Source organism: Dipodomys ordii, unplaced genomic scaffold (genome assembly GCF_000151885.1).
Source record: "Dipodomys ordii isolate 6190 unplaced genomic scaffold, Dord_2.0 Scaffold57, whole genome shotgun sequence".
In the NCBI taxonomy this organism is placed as follows: Eukaryota; Metazoa; Chordata; class Mammalia; order Rodentia; family Heteromyidae; genus Dipodomys; species Dipodomys ordii.
The window spans coordinates 13,431,396-13,451,815 of NW_012267273.1; the positions used below are offsets into that span (position 1 = coordinate 13,431,396).

The 20,420-nt window shown below is 39.7% G+C and overlaps 2 protein-coding genes across 8 annotated transcripts in view; one reads left to right on the forward strand and one right to left on the reverse strand.

The window, feature by feature from the left end:
* Positions 1 to 632: 632 nt before the first annotated feature.
* On the reverse strand, positions 633 to 15,447 carry Mpc2 (mitochondrial pyruvate carrier 2). Its single transcript, XM_013021810.1, has 5 exons — positions 15,149 to 15,447; positions 7,290 to 7,330; positions 3,234 to 3,318; positions 2,380 to 2,491; positions 633 to 955 (listed from the first exon to the last, which is right to left on the reverse strand). Exons 1-5 carry the CDS (start codon positions 15,255 to 15,257, stop codon positions 919 to 921), a joined length of 384 nt encoding a protein of 127 aa, XP_012877264.1. The 5' UTR covers positions 15,258 to 15,447; the 3' UTR covers positions 633 to 918.
* Positions 15,448 to 15,970: 523 nt separating this feature from the next.
* Dcaf6 (DDB1 and CUL4 associated factor 6) overlaps positions 15,971 to 20,420 on the forward strand; it is a 118,796-nt gene continuing 114,346 nt past the window's right edge. For 5 of the 7 annotated variants that reach the window (XM_013021818.1, XM_013021812.1, XM_013021815.1 and 2 more), the window contains exon 1: positions 16,143 to 16,428. In XM_013021818.1, the coding sequence (XP_012877272.1) occupies positions 16,332 to 16,428 (97 nt within the window). In that variant the 5' untranslated portion in view covers positions 16,143 to 16,331. Of the gene's footprint in view, positions 16,429 to 20,420 lie in introns of all 7 variants that reach the window. The other 2 variants (XM_013021811.1, XM_013021814.1) reach the window with 1 other exon arrangement.

Sequence of the window (20,420 nt, forward strand, 5' to 3'; positions counted from 1 at the left end):
TGGTGCTGTGGCTCAAAGTGATAGTGTGCTAGCCTTCAGCAAAAAGAGCTCAGGGACAGCTACCAGGCCCCATGTGTAAGCCCCATAACCAAAAATAAAAAAGGTAACATCTCAGTCTTCCAAATGGTCCTACTTAAAAATCTGAAGCTGCAGGGCTAGCAGTGTGGCTCAACTGGTGGAGTACCTATCCACCAAACATAAGGGCCTGAGTTCAAACTCTCGTACTGCCAGATCAAATTGTAAGTGTAAAAGAATTGTATATAATGTGTAAGGAACAAAATAATTCTTCATGTCAAGTTAAAAGGTTTAAAAATAGTATGGGGTCATATGACTAGTTATTCTACTATCTTTTCCACATTCTTTTCACCTATAGCTACTTGACCATCATTGACTAAATAAGTAGATTACTTAAGCCTTTCAATTGTCTTTCATGTTGCTTACATTTTTGTTTTTATTTTTTGCTTTTGATTCTTAAAAACAGGCTCTCATTATATATCCAAGACTAGCCTCAAACTTACAATCCTCCTGCCTCAGTCTTTCAAGTGTTAGGTTACAGGTGTGTGATAATACACTCAGTTTTTGTTTGCTTTTATGTCTAAATAGTTTGTCTGAAAACAGGAGGAGGCTGACAGTATGAATGATCAAGTATGATTTATTAAGGACAAATGGTAGAAAATTTTTTTTTACTGATAACCATTATATCCACAGATAGGTTCCTTTAAAGTTACATGTAAGGAGAGACTGTTATTAAACGTTTGCTTTATTTTTCTGTAGAATCAAGCACTAGTCTATAGTTACAGTATTTTTTTCTCTAGTGCCTTCCAAATGTTAGCACAGTTAATATCACCTTATCAGTAATAAACTAGGTCCCAGTGGTTATGTCCATATTCTAGGTTGTTCAGGTGATCAGGAACTCCTTTAATTGATTCCTTTAGATTTTAGTTCTTGGTTATATCTATGAAAACACAGAAAATAATTGATCAGTAATATCAATAGATTAATATATGGTAATCAGAGTGTAAGAAGCTCATTCTATTTCTTTGTCAAAAGGGAATCTTCATAGGAGCTTATAGATCCAAACAGGCAGAATGAAAAGTGAGTGATCCAAATGGTTCATGGATTTTAATAATAAAATCCCAACTACCATTAAGTTTCAACAAGTTATTCAACATATGGTTTCTTGTGCAAAATTATTGTTTTAATAAATATTTTCTTCTTTTAATGGTGCTGTGGATCAATTCCAGGTACCCACATATACTAGGCAAAGTTATTTTACTGAGTCATATTCCCAGGTCTATTTTTAGGACAAACTCAAACATATGCATAAAGTTTGGCTACTAGAATTTTCCACTTTATCTTTACAAAGTACCTAAGAATTAAATAAATTGGCACTGCATTTCTGTCTAATTATTAAAAGTAAAATATACTCTTTTTTCAACAGGTCAACAGTATATAAACATTGAAGTTTATTGAAGCTAAGGAATGCTTCCTCAATACTCATTAATCCAGGAAAGAATAAATGACAGAGTCATAGAGTCTTTCCTCTGTATGATCCTGGACTCTACTTGCTTCTCTTTCTACTTTACAGTAGATTAGAAAACAGATATAGCTAGCTAATGCTTACACTATGCAATAAGAATGTGCTTATTTATGAAGCTGATCAGAGCTTAGCTTTCTCAAAAGATCCTAATTTTAAATATTTGATCATATTACCATTACTATTTACCATTGAGTTCATAGTTAAAAAAAACAACTTATTTCATTTCCAATGAAGCCAATGGCCTCATTGTAATGTCATTATACACTAAAATCTCACTTCATTATATGTAACTGAAGGTGGACGGTAAAAGGCTCTTACTGGAAACAATAAATCCAAATTTTTATATGTTGTCTTAATAAAAGAGACTATGTAAAAGGGAGTATCCATCTGGACAATGCACTGTTGAGATTTAAAACTAAGCAACATTTTACTCAAGTACTTTTTTTTTTTTGGTCCGTCGAAGGGCTTGAACTCTGGGGTTGGGCGCTGTCCCTGTGCTCTTCAGCTCAAGATGAGCGCTCTACAGCTTGAGCCACAGCGCCACTTTTGGTTTTCTAGTGGTTTATTGGAGATAAGAGTCTCAAGGACTTTCCTGCCTGGGCTGGCTTTGAACCGTGATCCTCAGATCTCAGCCTCCTGAGTAGCTACTGAGCATGAGCCACTGGCGCTTGGCTCAAGTGTTTTTAACTTATTTGCACCCTCCCCCTGACTTTTCTAGGCATGGTAAATTTCTGCTTCAGGTACATTCCCATCTTATTATTAATATGAATTTAAAAACTACATACTGTCTTCTGGGTAAGCTTCTAAAGTAGTTTAAAATAGTATCTGGGTAGGCTTACCTCCAAATTCTAAAGAGCTGAGAGGCTCCTGCTGTCCCCACAAAGAAATTAACAGCAAATAGACTCCAATTTTTAGGTATAATTACAAGTGAGTATCTTGACCAAATAAACCCTGTTGAGACAAAATTAGTTTTTCTTTTTAAAGGTGAAGATTCTGATGAAATGACTTATCTGAATATTTAATATTACAAAAATAATCTTACTCTATGGCAACAATAACATAGGATGAAGGATAAAGAAATGTTAAACTCTTGAGTCTTCAAAAAAGTATCTTTAAGTATTAATGAAAGTCAGTTCTTACTGTATAAATGGGAGCCTCTCTAGAGCCAAGTGAGTATTAACTGCAACTTTTTTTCCCATTTATAAAAATATGCTCAGAGAAAACCTGAAAACAAAATCCCATTCAGAAGCTGGGTGCTGATGGCTCATATCTTGTAATCCTAGCTACTCAGGAGATTGAGACTTGAGGACCACAGTTCTAAGCCAGCACAGGCAGGATAGTTTGTGAGACTCTAATCTCCTATTAACCACCAACAAGCCAGAAGACAAGTTGTGGCTCAAGTGGTAGAGTGCCAGCCTTACAAAACAGCTCAGAGATGGCACCCAGGACTTGAGTTCAAGTCCTAATATTGGTGTACATGCTTGTGTGTGTGCACACATGCACATGTATACTTATTTTAGCACCCTTCTCTGTCCTCTCTGTTGATTATGCAATAACCTCCTAGGGACAGGCAAGTTATCTATCTGTTTTGTGTGAATGATGTATGCATGCATTAAAAACTGAATTACTAAATAAAATATGAAACAAAAATAACATATTCTAATGGAATATGGCAGACATTCATATAATTTACCTGTAGCCATCAAAACACTGGACTGAGCAGTGCTGAGTTTATCTGCAGGTCTGGCCATGTCAGCCAATCCAGCCAACACTAACCCCTAGCAACACACAGAAAGAAAAAAGGCATCAGGAGTGTAAGGTGATTGTTTTAGACACAAAATATTTCTGAGACAATAGCTGTAATTATAATGTCTAAGTAAATGTAGATCCAAACAAAAAATTATCCTTTTTTAAAAGTAGAAGAAATCAAGTCAGTAGCGATCCTAGCTACTCAGGAGACTGAGATCTGAGAATTGCCATTCAAAGCCAGACTAGGCAGGAAAGTCCATGAAACTCTTCTCTATAATAATCTACCAAAGAGTTGCAAGTAGAATATACATTGTTGTTGTTGTTAATTTTTCTTTATATATGGTCATTTATTCTCTGGTACATTTTATTACTTTCTTTTACAGAATCTTCCCCTTCCTAGTTACTGTCAGCATTATGTAGAAAGTTTGGTAATGAGTTTTTAACAGGAATATTAGTTTATCTTACTTTACTTCAGAGATTAGACTGTGTAATTAAACTTTAGGTGCTGGTCCTGGGGCTTGAATTCAGGGCAAGAGCCTGGGCATTTTTTTCCCCCTCAAGATTAGTACTCTATGATTCAAGCCACAGCTCCACTTTGAGCTTTTGAAAAAATTGTTGTCAGTTGTGGGGCTTGAACTCTGGGCCTGGGCGCTGTCCCTCAGCTCTTCAGCTCAAGGCTCGTACTCTACCACTTGAGCCACAGTGCACTTCTGTTTTTTTGGTGGCTAATTGTATGTAAGAGTCTCATGGACTTTCCTGCCACGGTTGGCTTTGAACAGCAATCCTCAGATCTCAGCATCACTAGTAACTAGGATTACAGGCATGAACTACTGGTGTCTGTCTTTAAACATTTCTTTTTTTAACAAAAATTCAATCCTATGTAAGATAGGATAGTACATAAGCCTCTACACATCTATTACCCAGAGTCAACATTAAGATTTTGGCTCTTCTCTTCCCTTTATTACTTTCTCTTTAGCAAATCCTAAATATGTCACTAGAGAATGTTATAAGAAATTATGTCTAGTATTTTAACAAAGTTTCTAAAAGAGGTCCTTATATAGAGAATATAAATCTGTAAAAAGATTTTGCTCCTAAAAAAAAATCAGTGCGGGGCATCATGTTAAGGGAATCACTACTGAGCCTAAAATTTGCTATAGATAGCCCAAGATTAGCTGAATCTCAATCCTCCTGCATTTGCCTTCCCATGCTGTCCTGCTGTGCCTAGCCTTAATGGCTTTGAATTAATGAAGTTAGTAGCTTAAGAAAGCAATGATGGTAAGCTTTCAAATTTACTACATTGTTCTTTGTGTAATAACCTATATTTTCTCTACTCCATTTTTGTTCTGATTGTTAAACAATGATGAAAAACTACAGATGGAAAACTGTTGGTAGAAAACAGACTGACTTCTAGGTTCATACATTACACTGTGTCTCAATGAATGTGTATATGAGGATTATGAGAAATAGCCTATAATTTTTTTAAGAAGTCAGAAGTTAAGATTGTCCACACTCTCAGTATATGTAAACAATTTAAAAGTTGCTTTTTGCTGGGCTTGTCAATTAACTAAAAGCTGAGTAGCCAGTCTTTGTGCACTTGTGCTCCTTGATCTGAGCTATTCCCTCTAGCAGTCACATTACAATCACCTCAAGTTCAGGAGGAATATATTCACCAATAACCATCTTGTGACAAAAGGCAAACAGCTTTAAGTTGATTAGAAAATGTTCTATCTTGAGGAGCTGTTTGCCTTTTGTCACAAAATGGGCCCAAAGCTACAGATCTCCAGGCCCCCAGAGATAACAAGTAACTGTGCCAACCAGGCCACATCTGTATGGCCCCCACTCTCTAAGACTACAGAAGATGTACTGACGTGCTGTCTTCCCATGCTGCCATGTAATAAGTTTCTTTTTTCTACCCTTCACTGTGTCTATTTAGCACATGGGGGCAAGTGCCTGGGCCTAAGGTGATGGCAGGATTTTGAGCCTGGGTTATAAAAACCCAGTTTCATGAACATTTGATTCTCTCAAAGATACACACACACACACACACACACACACACACACACACACACACACACAATTTGATTCTCTTAAAGATATATTTATTTATTTATTTATAATCTCTTTTGGTATTTTGCCCAGATTGTCCTTCAACTCTTGGCTCAAGGCTTTCTAAGTAGCTAGAGCTACTTACTGTGTACTGTAGCTACTGTACCAAGCTATAGTGAGACAGGAAGATTGTGAATTTGAGGCCAGTTTGGACAAAAGTTAGCAAGGGTTGGGGCAGCACAGTTCAAATGGTAGAGGACCATGAGGCTCTGGTTTCAATCTCTAGTACTAAAACTAAATCCCACCAAAAACAAAAGACAAAATAAAACAAAATATATTTTAGAGTGGTACAGATAAATGTTAATCTCTGTAGCTATCCTTTCCTACATTTTTAGCCTCCAGCTGAGGAGTAAATCAAGTTCCTTTTCAACTTTATTCTGAGTTTCATTCAAATAAAAGGCACTATAGATTTGGAAAGTGATTAGAGTTATAACACAAGATATTCCCTAATGGAATACACTAAGAAAGTATTGGACCCATAATGACTATTTTAAATGTGATAAATGAATGCTTAATAGCTAAGGCTTTGAATTTAAACTGAGATGTTCAACTTCTGACTTTGTAACTTACTAAAAATAGTATATGCATGCTCATCTAGTCCTTTGAACCTATTACCCTTACCTAGAAAACAATGATGTTTATTTCTCAGGTTATTTTTGGATGAAGATTAAATAAGATATGTATTAAATAACCCTATACAATTTGGCATCTAGAAGATCCAGCTAGTTCCTATAGCTTTCATCGATTAAAAGGTGATTTTCAAATGTCTGAAGCCCATGTGATTTTTTTCTTCCCCCTTACTTCCTCAACCCCTCTGACTTTTCCTTTTTCTTCCTTTCCTCTTCATCCTCCTCTTTCCTTCACTATTCTTCTGTTTATTAAGGCAGGTGCCAGTGACTCATGCTACTCAGGAGCCTGAAATCAGGAGGATTGCAATTCCAGGAAAAACACAGGCAAGACCCCACCCATCTCAATAGAAAAAGCTGGGCATGACAATCATGCCTGTAATTCCAGCTATGGTGAAGAAGAATAAATAGGAGGATTGAGATCTAGGCTGGCACTGGAAAGAATTGAGGCCCTATTGAAAAAAAATAACTGTAGTAGAAAGGGCTAGAGACATGGCCTGTCATAAGATGGCACATTCTTCTAATTCTAGCACTTTTAGAGATAAAGGCAGAAGGAAATTAAGTTTGAGGCTAACCTAGACTGTGTCATGAGTCTGAGGCCTGGGCAACACACAAAACCCTGTCTCAATTACAAATTCCTTCAAAAAATAACCCCCAAAAGTCATATGTCATATGACACTTTTAGAGAGTGCATGCTAAGAAAATAGACTAGTGAAACTCCAAAATGCTTACACATAGCAAAATCCTTAAGAACTTAAATTGAATTAAACTATATAATTTGTTCCAGCTGGAAAACCAAATAGGAATTAAAAATCTGCATGGATAATAAGAAATACACTTGAGAATGCATGTCACAATTATTTCCAATATATATATTATTTCCAACAATTGTTATTTCCAATAAAGTATATTCTTCATAGAATCTAGCTCTATTTAAGAAGCTTCTATTATTAATTATTTTATCAAATTAGTAATAGTGAAATAAAATAAGCTCTGTGGAGGGTAGGTACCTATAGTACAGGGAGGGCCAAGGGAGAAGGTGAAGGTGAATATGGTTGAAGTACTTTACAGACAGGAAAATCATAGAATGTTGAAATTGTTTTAACAAGTGTGAGAAAGAGGATGAGGGAGAGAAATAGAGGGGAGAATTTGAGCCAGGTACATTCTTTGCGTATGTCATGATGAAATCCCCTTTTACAACCAATACATGGTATTAAAAAATGTCAAAAAAAGTATTTCAATAGCTTCTGCTAAAAGTCAAGACTTACCCATTTCATAATTGGAGCCCAGAAAAAAACTGTCCGGGGACCTGAAAAAAAATCAGAAATAATACATACAGTTTTTGTGTGTAGTGGTTAGTGGTCGCATTGGCATTTGGGTACAGGGCCTCATGACTACTAAGCAGGCGTTCTACCTTGTAATGCCCCAAACCATTTTCTATTTTAGTTATTTTTCAGGTAGAGTTTTGAGCTTTTTGCTGGTGCTGGCCTTGGACTGTAATTTTCTTCTTATGCCTTCCATGTAATTGAAATTATAAGTGTGCATACTGGCTTTGGTAATCAACTGGAGATAAGAATCTCATGGAGTTTCCTGCTTGGGTTGATCTTGAATCACTATCTGATCTCTCAGACCTTAGCCTCCAGAGGCTAGTATGCACATTTTGTTAACAATTTCATTGTTGGTGGTGGTAGTGGGGCTTGAATTCAGGGCCTTCGCACTTTCTCTGAGCTTTTGTGCTCAAGGCTAGCACTCTATCATTTTGAGTCACAGCTCTACTTTGTTTTCAGGTAGTTAATTTGAGATAGGAGTCTCAGGGACTTTCATGCCCAGGCGGGCTGTGAACTTAGATCCTCAAATCTCAACTGCCCGGATATCTAGGATTACAAGCATGAGCCATGAGCACGAGGCTGTTAACATCTTTTTGTTCCTAGATGCAAACTCTTAAACTCTTTTTTTAAAAACTTTCTGCATTTTGGGAGGATCATGTGGTCATGACTATAACATTTTGCTTTGCAAGAATAATTTGTCTTTATGGATCACACACACACACACACACACACACACACACACTCTCTCTCTCTCTCTCTCTCTCTCTCTCTCCCTGTCTAAAATTAGGTGTCATCACTCAAGTAGAACACATTTTACTTCTCTTCGTCTGCTCCCAATTAATATTTCTCAACAGTGCTACTACCTAGGTAAAGATACATTTAACCCCCCTTTTTTCCTAAATAGAACTCATTCTCATTAATACAATACACATATGGTCAGCTACCATTTGAAAGAAAACACTGAGTTAGATCTATCATTTAGAAGCGGAAAAATTGAAGTTGAAGAGCACTGAGCAAGGTTAATAACTAACTATAGTTCTGAGTCTACTTTGTCACAGATAAGACCACTATAGATGGGTGAGACAACCATAATAATTACCACATGAGGTATAGTGTTCCAGGTAGTGGGGACACATTAAATAAAACATTAAATAAATACATTAAGTAAAATACAGTGCTGGCTTTTATTTATTCATTTATTTTTGTCAGTCATGGTCCTTGAACTCAGGGCCTGGGCACTGGTCCCTGAGCTTTTTTGCTCAAGGCTAGTGCTCTACCACTTTGAGTCACAGTGCTACTTCTGTTTTTTGTTTTTTGTTTTGGTTGGTCATGGGACTTGAACTCTGGGGCTTGGGCACTGTCCCTGTGTTCCTTAGCTCAAGTTGAGGACTCTGCCATTTGAGCCACAGTGCAACTTCTGGTTTTCTACTGGTTTATTGGAGATAAGAGTCTCATGGACTTTCCTGTCCAGGCTGGCTTTGAACCATGATCCTCAGATCTCAGCCTCCTGAGTAGCTAGGATTACAGGTGTTAGACACTGGAGTCCGGCCACTTCTGGTTTTTGAGTGGTTAGTTGGAGGTAAGAGTCTCATAGGGATGTTTCTACCCTGGCTGACTTCAAAACTCGATCCCCAGATCTTCCTGAGTAGCTACGATTATAGGTGTGAGCCAAAAGCATCAGACCAGTTCTGGTTTTTAATGACCTAAGAACAGGAAGGCTACTTAAGTGAAATCATTTCTAGAAGCCATATAAAAAACATTTAGGGAAACTTAAGGCTATAAAGTACTTTCGTCAAAAAAGACGTACTTTTGTTAAAACTAGTTTCATCCTTTGGTAATACCAACAACCAAAATAGAAGTGAATCCATGATGATAAGCTTGTGTTGAGAGTACTGTCAAAGGTAGTTGGTTAAGAGCCATGTGTGGTTAGCGCATGTTGAGGCAGGAGGATGGGAAATTGGAGGAGGCCATTTTGGGCTACTGAGCAGGATTGTCTCAAAAAAAAAAGAAAAAAACCAAAACCCATGGTTGGTTGATTTTAACATTAACTGAAAACAATTTTAAAATGTAAAAAAAATGGATTTCTCAAAAATTGTATTAAGTGAAGTAAGCCAGGCCCAAAGAAACATAGGTCCCATAGTTTCCCTTATTTGCAATATCTAGTATATGTCTGAGTCAAGCAGAAAAGGTCAGATAATGTGATGTTAGGGAAATGAACCCTAAGATATGTATTCAATTTTTTTTCTTTCCTGCGAATGTTTCTAACACATTTATAAGATTATTTCTTTGTTGCTTTGTATGTCCCTCCCCCACAGTATAACTCCTGCTTTCACTGTATTTGATGTCGGTATAATTTGTGGAGGGGAAGGGGAAAAACAAATTGTTTAAATAGGGATACAGGTGGACCCATTGCAAGTACAAGCTGTTATGTCGAAAACGAACTTTACAACTTTGGTGGGGGGGGGCGGGGAGGTTTGGGGGAGCGGGGGAGGATGGGAAGGGGAAACAAAGGAGGAGGCTACAATGCTTGATAAGAAATGTACTCATTATCTTGCCCATGTAATTGTAACCCCTCTGTACAGTATTTTCTCAATAAAAAAAAGAAGTCAAAAAATGGATTTCTCTGTAGATTTTGCTTAAATATTTCTATAAAGTCATCAAAAAGATATCATGCACTCTTCTGGAGACTTGTCTTCCTATTTCAAAATTGATGTTCCTTTCTGCTACTCCAAAATCATTTTCATTATAAAGTTCCAGATTCTGGTCTTTTCCTTCTCTCTCCTCTCCTCTTTTCCCCTCATTTCCATTCTCCTTCCCATTGTCTTCCCTTTCCCTCCCCTATTTTGCCTCAGTAGCTCAGGCTGGTCTGGAACATACTATATAGACCAGGCTAGTCTTAAGTGAATTTCCTGCTTCTACTCTCTTAGTGATGAATTACAGATCACATGCAGATTTGTTTTTTTCAGTTACAATAGCTTTCTAATAAGTTTCTTACTAATTTACTCAACTTTCCCAAGCAAGGTGATAATTTAATAATACTGTGTAAACAGCTCTAGCAGACACAAACAGGAGAAACAAAATTATTAAAACATGAAATTAAAGTTGCTTGAACCTTGGATCAAAAGAATTTTAATTAGTGGGTATTTTTTAACCACAGACACTAACAAATATGCAAGACATTCTGAATTGCTTATTTTCTGAATTACCAGAGGATGCTGACATGTACCAAATAATCTGATGTGGATATTTATAAATGCAAATAGTAATTTTTCCTTTTTAAAAAGACCATTCCCATGCTGGGCACTGGTAGCTCAAACCTGTAATCCTAGCTATTTAAGAGTCTAAGATTTGAAGAGTGAGGTTCAAAGCCAGTCTGGGCAGGAAAGTGGCTCAAGTATAGAATTGCTAGCCTTGAGTAGAAACACCCAACAATAGCACCCAGGTCCTGAGTTTCAGCCCAGGAGCAGCATGCACGCGCACACACACACACACACACACACACACACACACACACACATATACACACACACATGCTGAAAAAGACTACCCCCTCCCAATTATATCAGTACATATTCCTTACTATAATGAAATACTAGAGGCAGACTACTTCATAAAGGGGTTATTTTGGTTCATGGTTCATGAGGTTATCAGATCTAGGGATGTTACTTGGTATTTGGCCCTCTTGCTGTCAAGAGTCCTGAGGAAGTACTGAGCATCATAAGGCATGAGACAGAAACAGTGCACATGCATATTTATGTATGGTGTCTCCCCCCGCCCCTACCCCTTATAAGGTCACTAGGATTCAATCAGGGAGGTTTCACCTTATAAACTTTACCTAATTTCAATCACTTCCTAAAGGCTCCATCTATGATTAAGTGTCCAATTTTTAAATGGCTTTGAAATAGGGACTACATTTCTATATATAAAATGTTGAAGGACACTTAAACCATTTTCAACACATAGCACCAACTAAGCTGTTAAGTAAACATTGGGCAACATGGCTTCAAGGTTATTTCTCTGACAAATACTTAAGAGTATGGCTACGTAAATGTTCACTGGAGTCATGGTTATGTATACAGTTAGGTGGTAATACGTTAGGGGTTTTCCTAATGTGAGTTGAGAAAATTCACTTGGACACATACTTAGTTACAACTCTTTTTTTCTTATCTTTTCTTTTTTTAAACAGAACAACATAAAGGGAAATGGATGACCAAGGCCTCAAAATTCCTGGTCACATAATATTCCAGCTATGATAGATAACACTCCTGTTATCATTTAGGAATACTTGTCAGTGTTAAAAATGAATCTCAAAGTTTAGGATCAGAAGTGTATAATTTTCAAATGTTAACATTCTATCCTTGCATACCATTGAAAAAAGCTTTGTACATGAATTTAGTCTAATATTCATAGGATGACAATAACAAATACCATTATGCAAAAAGCATGCCAAGGGCTGGGCGCCGGTGGTTCACACCTGTAATCCTAGCTACTCAGGAGGCTGAGATCTGAGGATCTCGGTTCAAAGCCAGCCTGGGCAGGAAAGTCTTATCTCCAATAAACCACTAGAAAACCGGAAGTGGCGGTGTGGCTCAAGTGGTAGAGTGCTAGCCTTGAGTTGAAGAGCTGAGGGACAGCACCCAAGCCCAGAGGTCAAGCCCCACGACGGACCAAAAAAAAAAAAAAAAAGCATGCCAAGGGAATTTTCACTCTGGATAACTCCTGGAATAATTTCCTTTTATTCAATACTAATAAGTCTGCAATCTTATTTTCCATGTTTCCTCATTTCTATTTTTTTGATGTGCCTACAACTTCTCAATCATAAGTTTCTAACAATATATAGCTTTACTCTGCATATTATTCAAAAGCTTAAATGCGTGAGTTGGGAGTCATGCTACATGTTTTAAAGATATTGCATCATTTATTTTTCACAACAATCTCTCTCTCTCTTTTTTTTTTGTCCAGCATGGGGCTTGAACTTGGGGCCTACACATTGTCCCTGAGCTCTTTTGCATAAGGCTAGTGCTCTACCACTTTGAGCCACAGTGTCATCTCTGGTTTTCTGGTGATTAATTGGACTTTCTTGCCCAGGCTGGCTTCCTCTATTCTCAGATCTCAGCCTTCTGAGTAGCTATGATTACAGATGTGAGCCACCAGCGCCTAGCTCACAACAATCTTAAAATAGTGATATTATTTTCCCCATTTTACAGGTTGGAAAACAAAGGAAAGTTTGGGGAATTTAAGGTCAAGGTCAAACAGCCAAGACTCAATCTAGGTCAGGCTTCCAAGTCTGTATGAGTTCCTTTTACTACACTGAAAAAAGATTGACATAAAAGAACTTCAGCTGGCACCCCTTCAGTATTTCAAAGATTATAGAAGGAAAAAACCAATCATGTTTGTATTTATAGATATTACTCTTCTGTTGGAAACATAGAAAACCCTCCTGTTTCTATTTCCTGGAGATGTATTTCTCAATAATTTTTTGTTTTGTTTTGTTTTTTGTTTTGTAACACTGGCTAAGACTTTGTCCAAGTAGTTAGTAGCTAACGTAAGAAGTCCTTTATTAGCAATGTCTTTATTGATCATGCTTCAGTGGGCAAAGAAAACATTTTCTCCTTAGCCTTCCTTGAATCTTTGCTGTACACCAAAGTAACAAGCATGGAATGCTTCTGATCAAAGGTCCTGATTTTTCTTCTTGCATTTCTTTGTATTAAACTGAATTTCCTTTAAGGCAAAATTGCTTTAGTTGTTAGCCTTTGCTCTCTAAGACAGTTCTAGAAATGGATACCTATGTGATGGAAACAAATGTGAATTGAGACTAAAACACTGTGGCAATATGGTTTAACTGATCATGCATGATCCCGCCTGAGGTTTATTGTTTATAGTTGTTTATTTTATTCATTAGCTGACTTAGTTCAGTGTCTATTTTCAGATAATAATTAGATGTAACCATAAAGGATGTATATTAAACCCAGGGATTGAATTTTGATTCAAGTGCTTGATTTAAAATTTATCATAAAAATAAACATAACTTTAAAATAAAAAAAAAAAAGAACTAAACCAGTAAGAGGCGGAGGTGAGGGAGAATAACAGATGAGACAAGCCTCATCAAAGTATACTGTATGTAAGTATGGACATGTCAAAATTGTCTTGTACAATTAACATATAAAAATATTATATGGGAAGAAAAAAACTGAACAAAGATGCCCAGGTAAAATGAATAATGTACTCTTCATCCCAAAAGTTAAGTATTATAAGCCATAACTACAGATGGCTAAAAGCCAAAGCCTTGGAAAAGATCAAAATAGACTACTTCAATCCTGTACTATTTCAAGTAGTTTGAAGTTGTTCCTCCTCTACGCTGACCTCCCAGGGCCCAAACACAAAGCTCAAGAGGGTCAGTTGACTCTATAGAATTCAGTTGATTCTGAACATTCTGATCATTTACAGAGTACTGCCCAATTATGTCTCCTGAAAATCTTTGCCATAAAACACAGCAAATCAAAATTAAAGTTCAAATTCAATTTAAAAAAAACCACAGCATAATTCCAAAACACTGAGTGTATGAACAACTAAGAAATAACTAAGATTCAATAACAACTTCTTAAAGATCAGTTTTATAATGGGCTCAATATTGCAGTAAATAATATTATGGATTAAAATAGAGATGTACACTCATTCCCTTGTAAAACTGAAAATCAACATTTAGGAAAGAAGGGTCCAGAGACCTGCTTCCTAATTAGATATGGGTAGGACCAAATAACCTTCCTAAAGACACCAACTGCAGAATATAGATTTAAGTATGAAGAGAGAAAAAAACCACCCACTTTTTTTTCAGTAGCATTTCAGTCTTTCACTCTACAGCAAAATTTCCTACTTGATAAATTTTATGCTTGAAAAGAGGCCTTAGAATATAGTGGATTTTTGTCCCCAGCCAAATAAGCACTATTATCTTCTATTTTATAGAATTTTAGAACTATATTATAACTATAGTTGGAGTGATTGGGATCTTCCAGTTTCTTACAAATAATTTTTTCCAGCCACAAGGATACTGTTTTCCAGTAGAACAGAAAGCTAACATTGTGCACTTCCAAGGAGTCAAGCATATATTCTATCTATGATTGTCACATTCACATTAAACCAAATATCTAATATTCTGACCAAGGTCACACCTATGGTAAGTGGTAGAGCAGAAACTATATTGGTATTTGTGCCCCCTCCCCAACAGAAAGGTTCTGGTGTACCTTGTTCTGTAATTGCATCCAGATAGACTTCAGAGAAGCAAACAGGACGCATGGGATGAGGAATGACCATGACTTTGAAAACCAGTTTTGGGGAGGGTTCTCTGTAGGCCTCGACTGGCAGGAACTGGAAAAAGCATGACCTTTACTCCCTCCAAACCTTCAGGGGTGAAGCCACCAAACCCAGCTCATTCCTGCCTGCGTTATAATTCGTGGAGAAAAAAAAAAAGTGTGTGTGTGGGGGGAGGAGAATAAAGGTTTCATGGTGACCCTTAGACCCTTTCGTATAGAAAAAGTTGGGAAGGATCAAATCTGAAGGCTAGGATTTTGAGTGCTTAAGGAGCAAATGCAAGAGAGGTCAGGAAGGGAGCTGATCTGAAATGTACAGGTTTGGGAAGGGATGCCGGATGAAAGATGAAATGCAGAGAGGTCAGGCGAGTAGAGGGGGAAAAGGGATCAGAGCTCTGGGGCGCGTCAAATAGCGCAACTGTCAGTTGGCCTCTAAAAGGTCCATTGGAGAGAGGGGGAAGATCACGGTGGGAACCATTCTGGGTTAATTACCTGCCGGGTGGTTGTACAAAGGCCTCAGTTTCTCTGGCAGCAACAGCTCCACTTTATCTAGGACCCGGTGGTAGGTGGCCCGCAGGCCTCGGGCGCCGGCGGCTGACATCTTGGCCGCCTAGCGATCGTGGGCGGCTGGGTGGGAGCGTCGCCGTGCCCTCGTCTCCGCCTGGCAACGAAAGGCAGCTCGTCACTTTCCCTTGCCACAGCGCCTAGCCCGCCTCTGCCCTAGGACGCCCTTCACTCAGACGTATGTAGCCGAACCACCCAGCTGCCAGCACCCGGAGAAGGTTGAGGGGGCGGAGGCTCCGTGAAACCCCGCCCCGGCCCACCTCCTGCCCACGGGCGGGGGAGACGAGGGAGGAGCCAAGGCAACAGGTGTTCAAGAGTCGGCCGCGCCCACTCCGCTCAGAGCGCTGTTGGCAACGCGCGTGCGCAGAAGGAGCCGCCCGTCAGAATTGGCGCAAACCACAGCGCAGGCGGAGCGCGGCGAGAGCCTCCGACTTCTTCCTGCTCCTGAGGCCATGTTGGAGAAGGGAAAGTGAAGCCGCGCCTGACATACCACTTCACTTTGACTTAGGAGGCCCATAACTAAAATAAATTTTCCACCTTCCAGGCACACTAGCTTGCTTCTTCTGGACAGAAACACGAGAGCGAGACACTAGAGAGAGCGCAGATTGCCGCTACCACTCTCTACTCCTCGGTCGCCATAGAGAATTAAGGACCTGGCTAGAGCGGCCTGAACCTTCATTCTTCCAGGTTGAAGGCAGCTGTGACGCACACCAGATCCAGATCCCGTGGGCGGGGGAAGGGATGGCTGTGATCTCGCGAGAAATGGATGAAGTGGGCGGAGTCCAGAACGAGGAGAGGGAGGAGTTACGCCCGCCTCCGCTCCTCCTCCTCCTCCGCCTCCGTGGGAGCGGGGCCGAAGGAGGGGACTGTTGCTGATCTCGGGTGTGCTCGGCTAGTCTGAGGCGGAGAGTATGAGGCGAGCTACAGCGCGGGTGCCGCTCGCCTCCCGGGGAGACGGTGCCGCCGCCGCCGCCATCTGACGCGCGGCGGCCACGAGGCCCAGCGCGCGGATGGTGCGGGTGCCGCTCGGGTGTTGATCCGCGTGTCCCCTCCCCCTCTCCCCTTCTCCCCCGCGGTGGTCTCCCCTTCCACCCCGGCCCTGGCCAGAGCCATGTCTCGGGGCGGCTCCTGCCCACACCTGTTGTGGGACGTGAGGAAAAGGTCTCTTGGTCTGGAAGACCCGTCCCGGCTCCGGAGCCGCTACCTGGGTGAGCGGGGCCCCCGGGGCGGGGACGCCTAGGTCGCCGCCCTGAGGTGGGGGAGGGGGCGCCGCCAGGACTGTTGGTGGTGGCACCGTGTCTCGGCCGGAGTACCCTGGAGACTGGGGTGCTTCGTGGGACCTCGGATACTGGACTTGGCACCCACACCTCCCTCGGTCAAGCCCCCATTGAAATGCAAGCTGTCGGCCTCCGCCCGGGCTGGATTTTTCCTCGGAGAGTCGGGCCGTGGACAGGCGGTACTGGCTTTGGAAAGGTGTAGAGGTCGGTTTTGAGGGGGCCGGGTCTCGGGAAAAGACTTGCTGAACCTTACAGAGCTGCGGCATTTAGAGGAAAAAGTTGGTGCCTTTGCTCTTCTCCAAAGCCGGAGTCTCTGCTCAGCCGAAGAGCCCCGAGTGTTTGTTATTACCCCCCCGCCCCCACTTTGGGTCTAAGGGAGGGTTTAGATGTCTCCACAACGCGTTCCTCCCCCCGGGATTTCTCGTTGCAATCACACTCGGCATAAACTGTGTTGGGGCGCTAAGCCAGAACCTAAGAGCGATAGCCGAGCTCTCCCCACCCCCGCGCCTTCCCAGGTCCCGGCCGCCTGCTCAGTTCCTTTTGACCGCTTTAAGGGAGGCGGGGGTGGGGGGGCGGGGAGTGTAGGGTTTCACGTTCCTCTTCCCACCGCTGGAAAACACTCCTGGCATTTTCGGTTTCTTAGTTAAGCTTTCTAAAAACAGCCTTCAACTGCCGAGGGCTCAGTATTCCACTCTTTTCGTTTGGTTTGTATAACATGATTTTTTTGAGTCACATCGAGTTAACTAAAAAGTCTGTTCAGAATGGATGTGCTCCGTCAGGACCTGCCCGCCCCCCCCCCCAACCTTTCCGATTTGTCACTTTGCCAGGTGAGCGGATTTGATGCCGTCAGTTTTCGACTTCAAAACAAATAGGAAACAAGCAAATAAAATCCCGATTACAGCGAATAGTTCTGGTTTATGAATTAGTTGTTATGAAGTTAGGCAGTCAAATTTAAAGTTCTCTTTCGTGTCTCAAATAGCATGAGTTCATTCTTCGCAAAAACACAGAAATGAAGCCATATCTATGATCACTCCCATTCCAAGTTCACACCCATCCTTAGAGCTACTCATATTTTCAGTTCTTAAACATATTTTAGACCTTTTTTCCTTGCATTTTCATCAGCACTTATATACCTACAGAAATAGGTGGTGTGTGTGTGTGTGTGAGAGAGAGAGAGAGAGAGAGAGAGAGAGAGAGTGAGAGAGAGAGAGAGAGACCTGAATATGTGGTGGTGTAAACATTGTTTTGCAACTTGCTTTTTCTATACTACATCTTGGACATCTTACCATGTCCATAAAGGTAGCTATATGGTGTCTTTTAAATGATTACACAATATTCACAGTACAAAGCAGTTATTGGACTCAGTCTGTGTGTGAAAGGTGAAGCAGGGTCTTACTATATAGATCAGGCTAGTCTTGGACTTCTCAGTCCTTTTCTCTCAGCCTCCTGTGTGCTGGGTCTACCAGTCTGCCCACTATATGTAATCAAATCTTTTTTCCCCCTTCCCTTTCTCTCCCTCTTCCTCCCTCCTGTCCTCCCTCTCACCCTCTCTTCCTCCTCCCTTAGTCTCCCCCCTCCCTCTCCTCCTCCTTTCCCCCTTCTTTTTTGATGCTGATCATGGGGTTTGAACTCAGGACTTCAGGACTTGGATGCTGTCCTTGAGCTATTTTGCTTTTTGGCAGTTAAGTCCTGAGACTCAGGACTTTTCTTCCAGGGCTGACTTCTAACCACAGTCCTTAGGTCTCAGCCTCCTGAGTAGCTAGGATTACAGGTGTGAGGCAACAACTTCAGGCTCCTTTTTCTTTAAATGGACTTGTGCTAACAGCAGTGCAGTGCCTGAACCATCTTTGTATGTGCTTTTGAGCAGTTGTAATAAGTACTTAGAGTGATAAATTATTTTTAAAACGTTTGTAGAGACTACTTTTAAAAATTACTAACCTAAAAAGTGTGCAAATTCGTTTTAAAATTCATTTTCTGAAAAGAACTTCATTTTAGCTTAATAAAGAAAACAGCACTTTTGCATGCAAATTTATAATTTAGCCTTTAGTTGGACTGTTTTAAGTACCTATAAAGCTTTGTTTGTGTGTTGGTGCTTCTGGTTCAAGTAGTTAAACTGTATCTGTGTTAGAGTTAAGTAAAATATGACAAAACATACACTTTCTGATTCCCAGTGACTTTTTCTAACTTGAAGTTTAATTGACAAAATTGTATATATATATATATACATATATAGAGAAGGTAAACAACTTGATTTGTTTATATACACACAGATTGAGAAATAACACTATAACCAAGCTAATTAATAGGCCCAACTCACCTAATAGTCTTCTTTAAAAATGTATTATGTTGCTAAAATTGCCTTAAAAAGTATTCTTATGGAAGTGGAGATGTGGCCCAAGTAGTAGAACACAAGCCTTGAGTGGAAACAGCTAAGCAAGAGCTCAAGGTCTTGTGTTCAAGCACCTGTGCCAGCACAAAAGAATAAAAACTAAAACTCACTTCTTAATAAGGAAGGCTTAAAAGAATAAATTCTAGTTGTAGGCTTTTAAAAATTAAATTTTTAGGGGCTGGGAAGGTGGCTCAGTGGTAGAGTGCTTGCCTTGAATGCATGAGGCCCTGGGTTCAATTCCTCAGCACCACATAAACAAAAAGAAAAAAAAATTAAATTTTTAAAAAGACTTCTGTATTATTTGTATATAGTATGGGAGGTTAAATCTTTTTCTGATATATTTCTCGTATTTAAATTTTTTTAGGGGGGGGAGTCCAGTCGTGGGGCCTGAACTCTGGGCCTGGGTGCTGTCCCTCAGCTCTTCAGCTCAAGGCTAGCGTTCTACCTCTTGAGCCACAGCGCCACTTTTGGCTTTTTTCTTTTTGCTTATGTGGTGCTAAGGAATTGAACCCAGGGCCTCAGGCATGCAAGGCAAGCGCTCTACCACTGAGCCACGTCCCAGCCCCTAGTATTTAAATTTTTAATAAGAGTAAAATTGGAATAGAACTACTGAACAATTTTTTCTTGTGACATCTACATTTTAAATTACTTTACCATAGTATGCATTTTTCCAACAATAGTATTCACGTATCATAATTAAGTTTACATAAATTGATTATCTCTTCTCATAAAAGAAAATTATGGAAACAAATCCATTTGTTCATCATCTATATCTGTCTGTTATTCACTTTTGATGCTAGGGTTCAAACCCAGGGCTTTGCACATAGTAGGCAAGTACTGTTACTACCATTGAGTCACAACTTTACTCACCAAATAAAAATTACTGTTCCCAAAACACCTTTTTATGTTGTAGGAATGAAGATGAATAACTGTTATTTGTGAGAAACAGGTATGAATTTATAGTATCCAGTTGCAAGAACAAATAAAGTCTTCATTTAGAATAGTATAAACTCAAAGGTTTGACCAGCAGTTGTAATCTTTATGATATTATTATAAATTCCAGTGTAGGAATTTTCCATTTTTAAATTCATGAGCATTAGTACTACAAAGAGGTTTTGTTGTAATAATTCTATAGATGTGCACACTGTACTTTGAAAAGTCCATCCATTCTAATGTATTCCTTTAACTTTCAGGATCTTTTTTAAAAGGATTAAGTGTGTAATTCCAGAGTCAGAGAAACCTGTAGATTTAAACATTTCAGAGTTTCTTAAGATACTGTTCAGCTCTAGCTGAAGAGCAGTGCTTTTAGAGTTGAGTGTAACTTAGTAGGTACACATTTTATTTACACATTTATATCTAGTTAATAAGGGCAACCTTTTCTTCCATTCTTTTTAGAAAACAAACTTCTTGAAGGTTTAAAACTTTTTTGGTACCAGTTCTGAGTCTTTGCACTTCTCACTTTTTATGCCAAGTCTGGGGCTCTATTACTTGAGCCACACTTCTACTTCCAGCTTTTTGCTGGTTATTTGGAAAT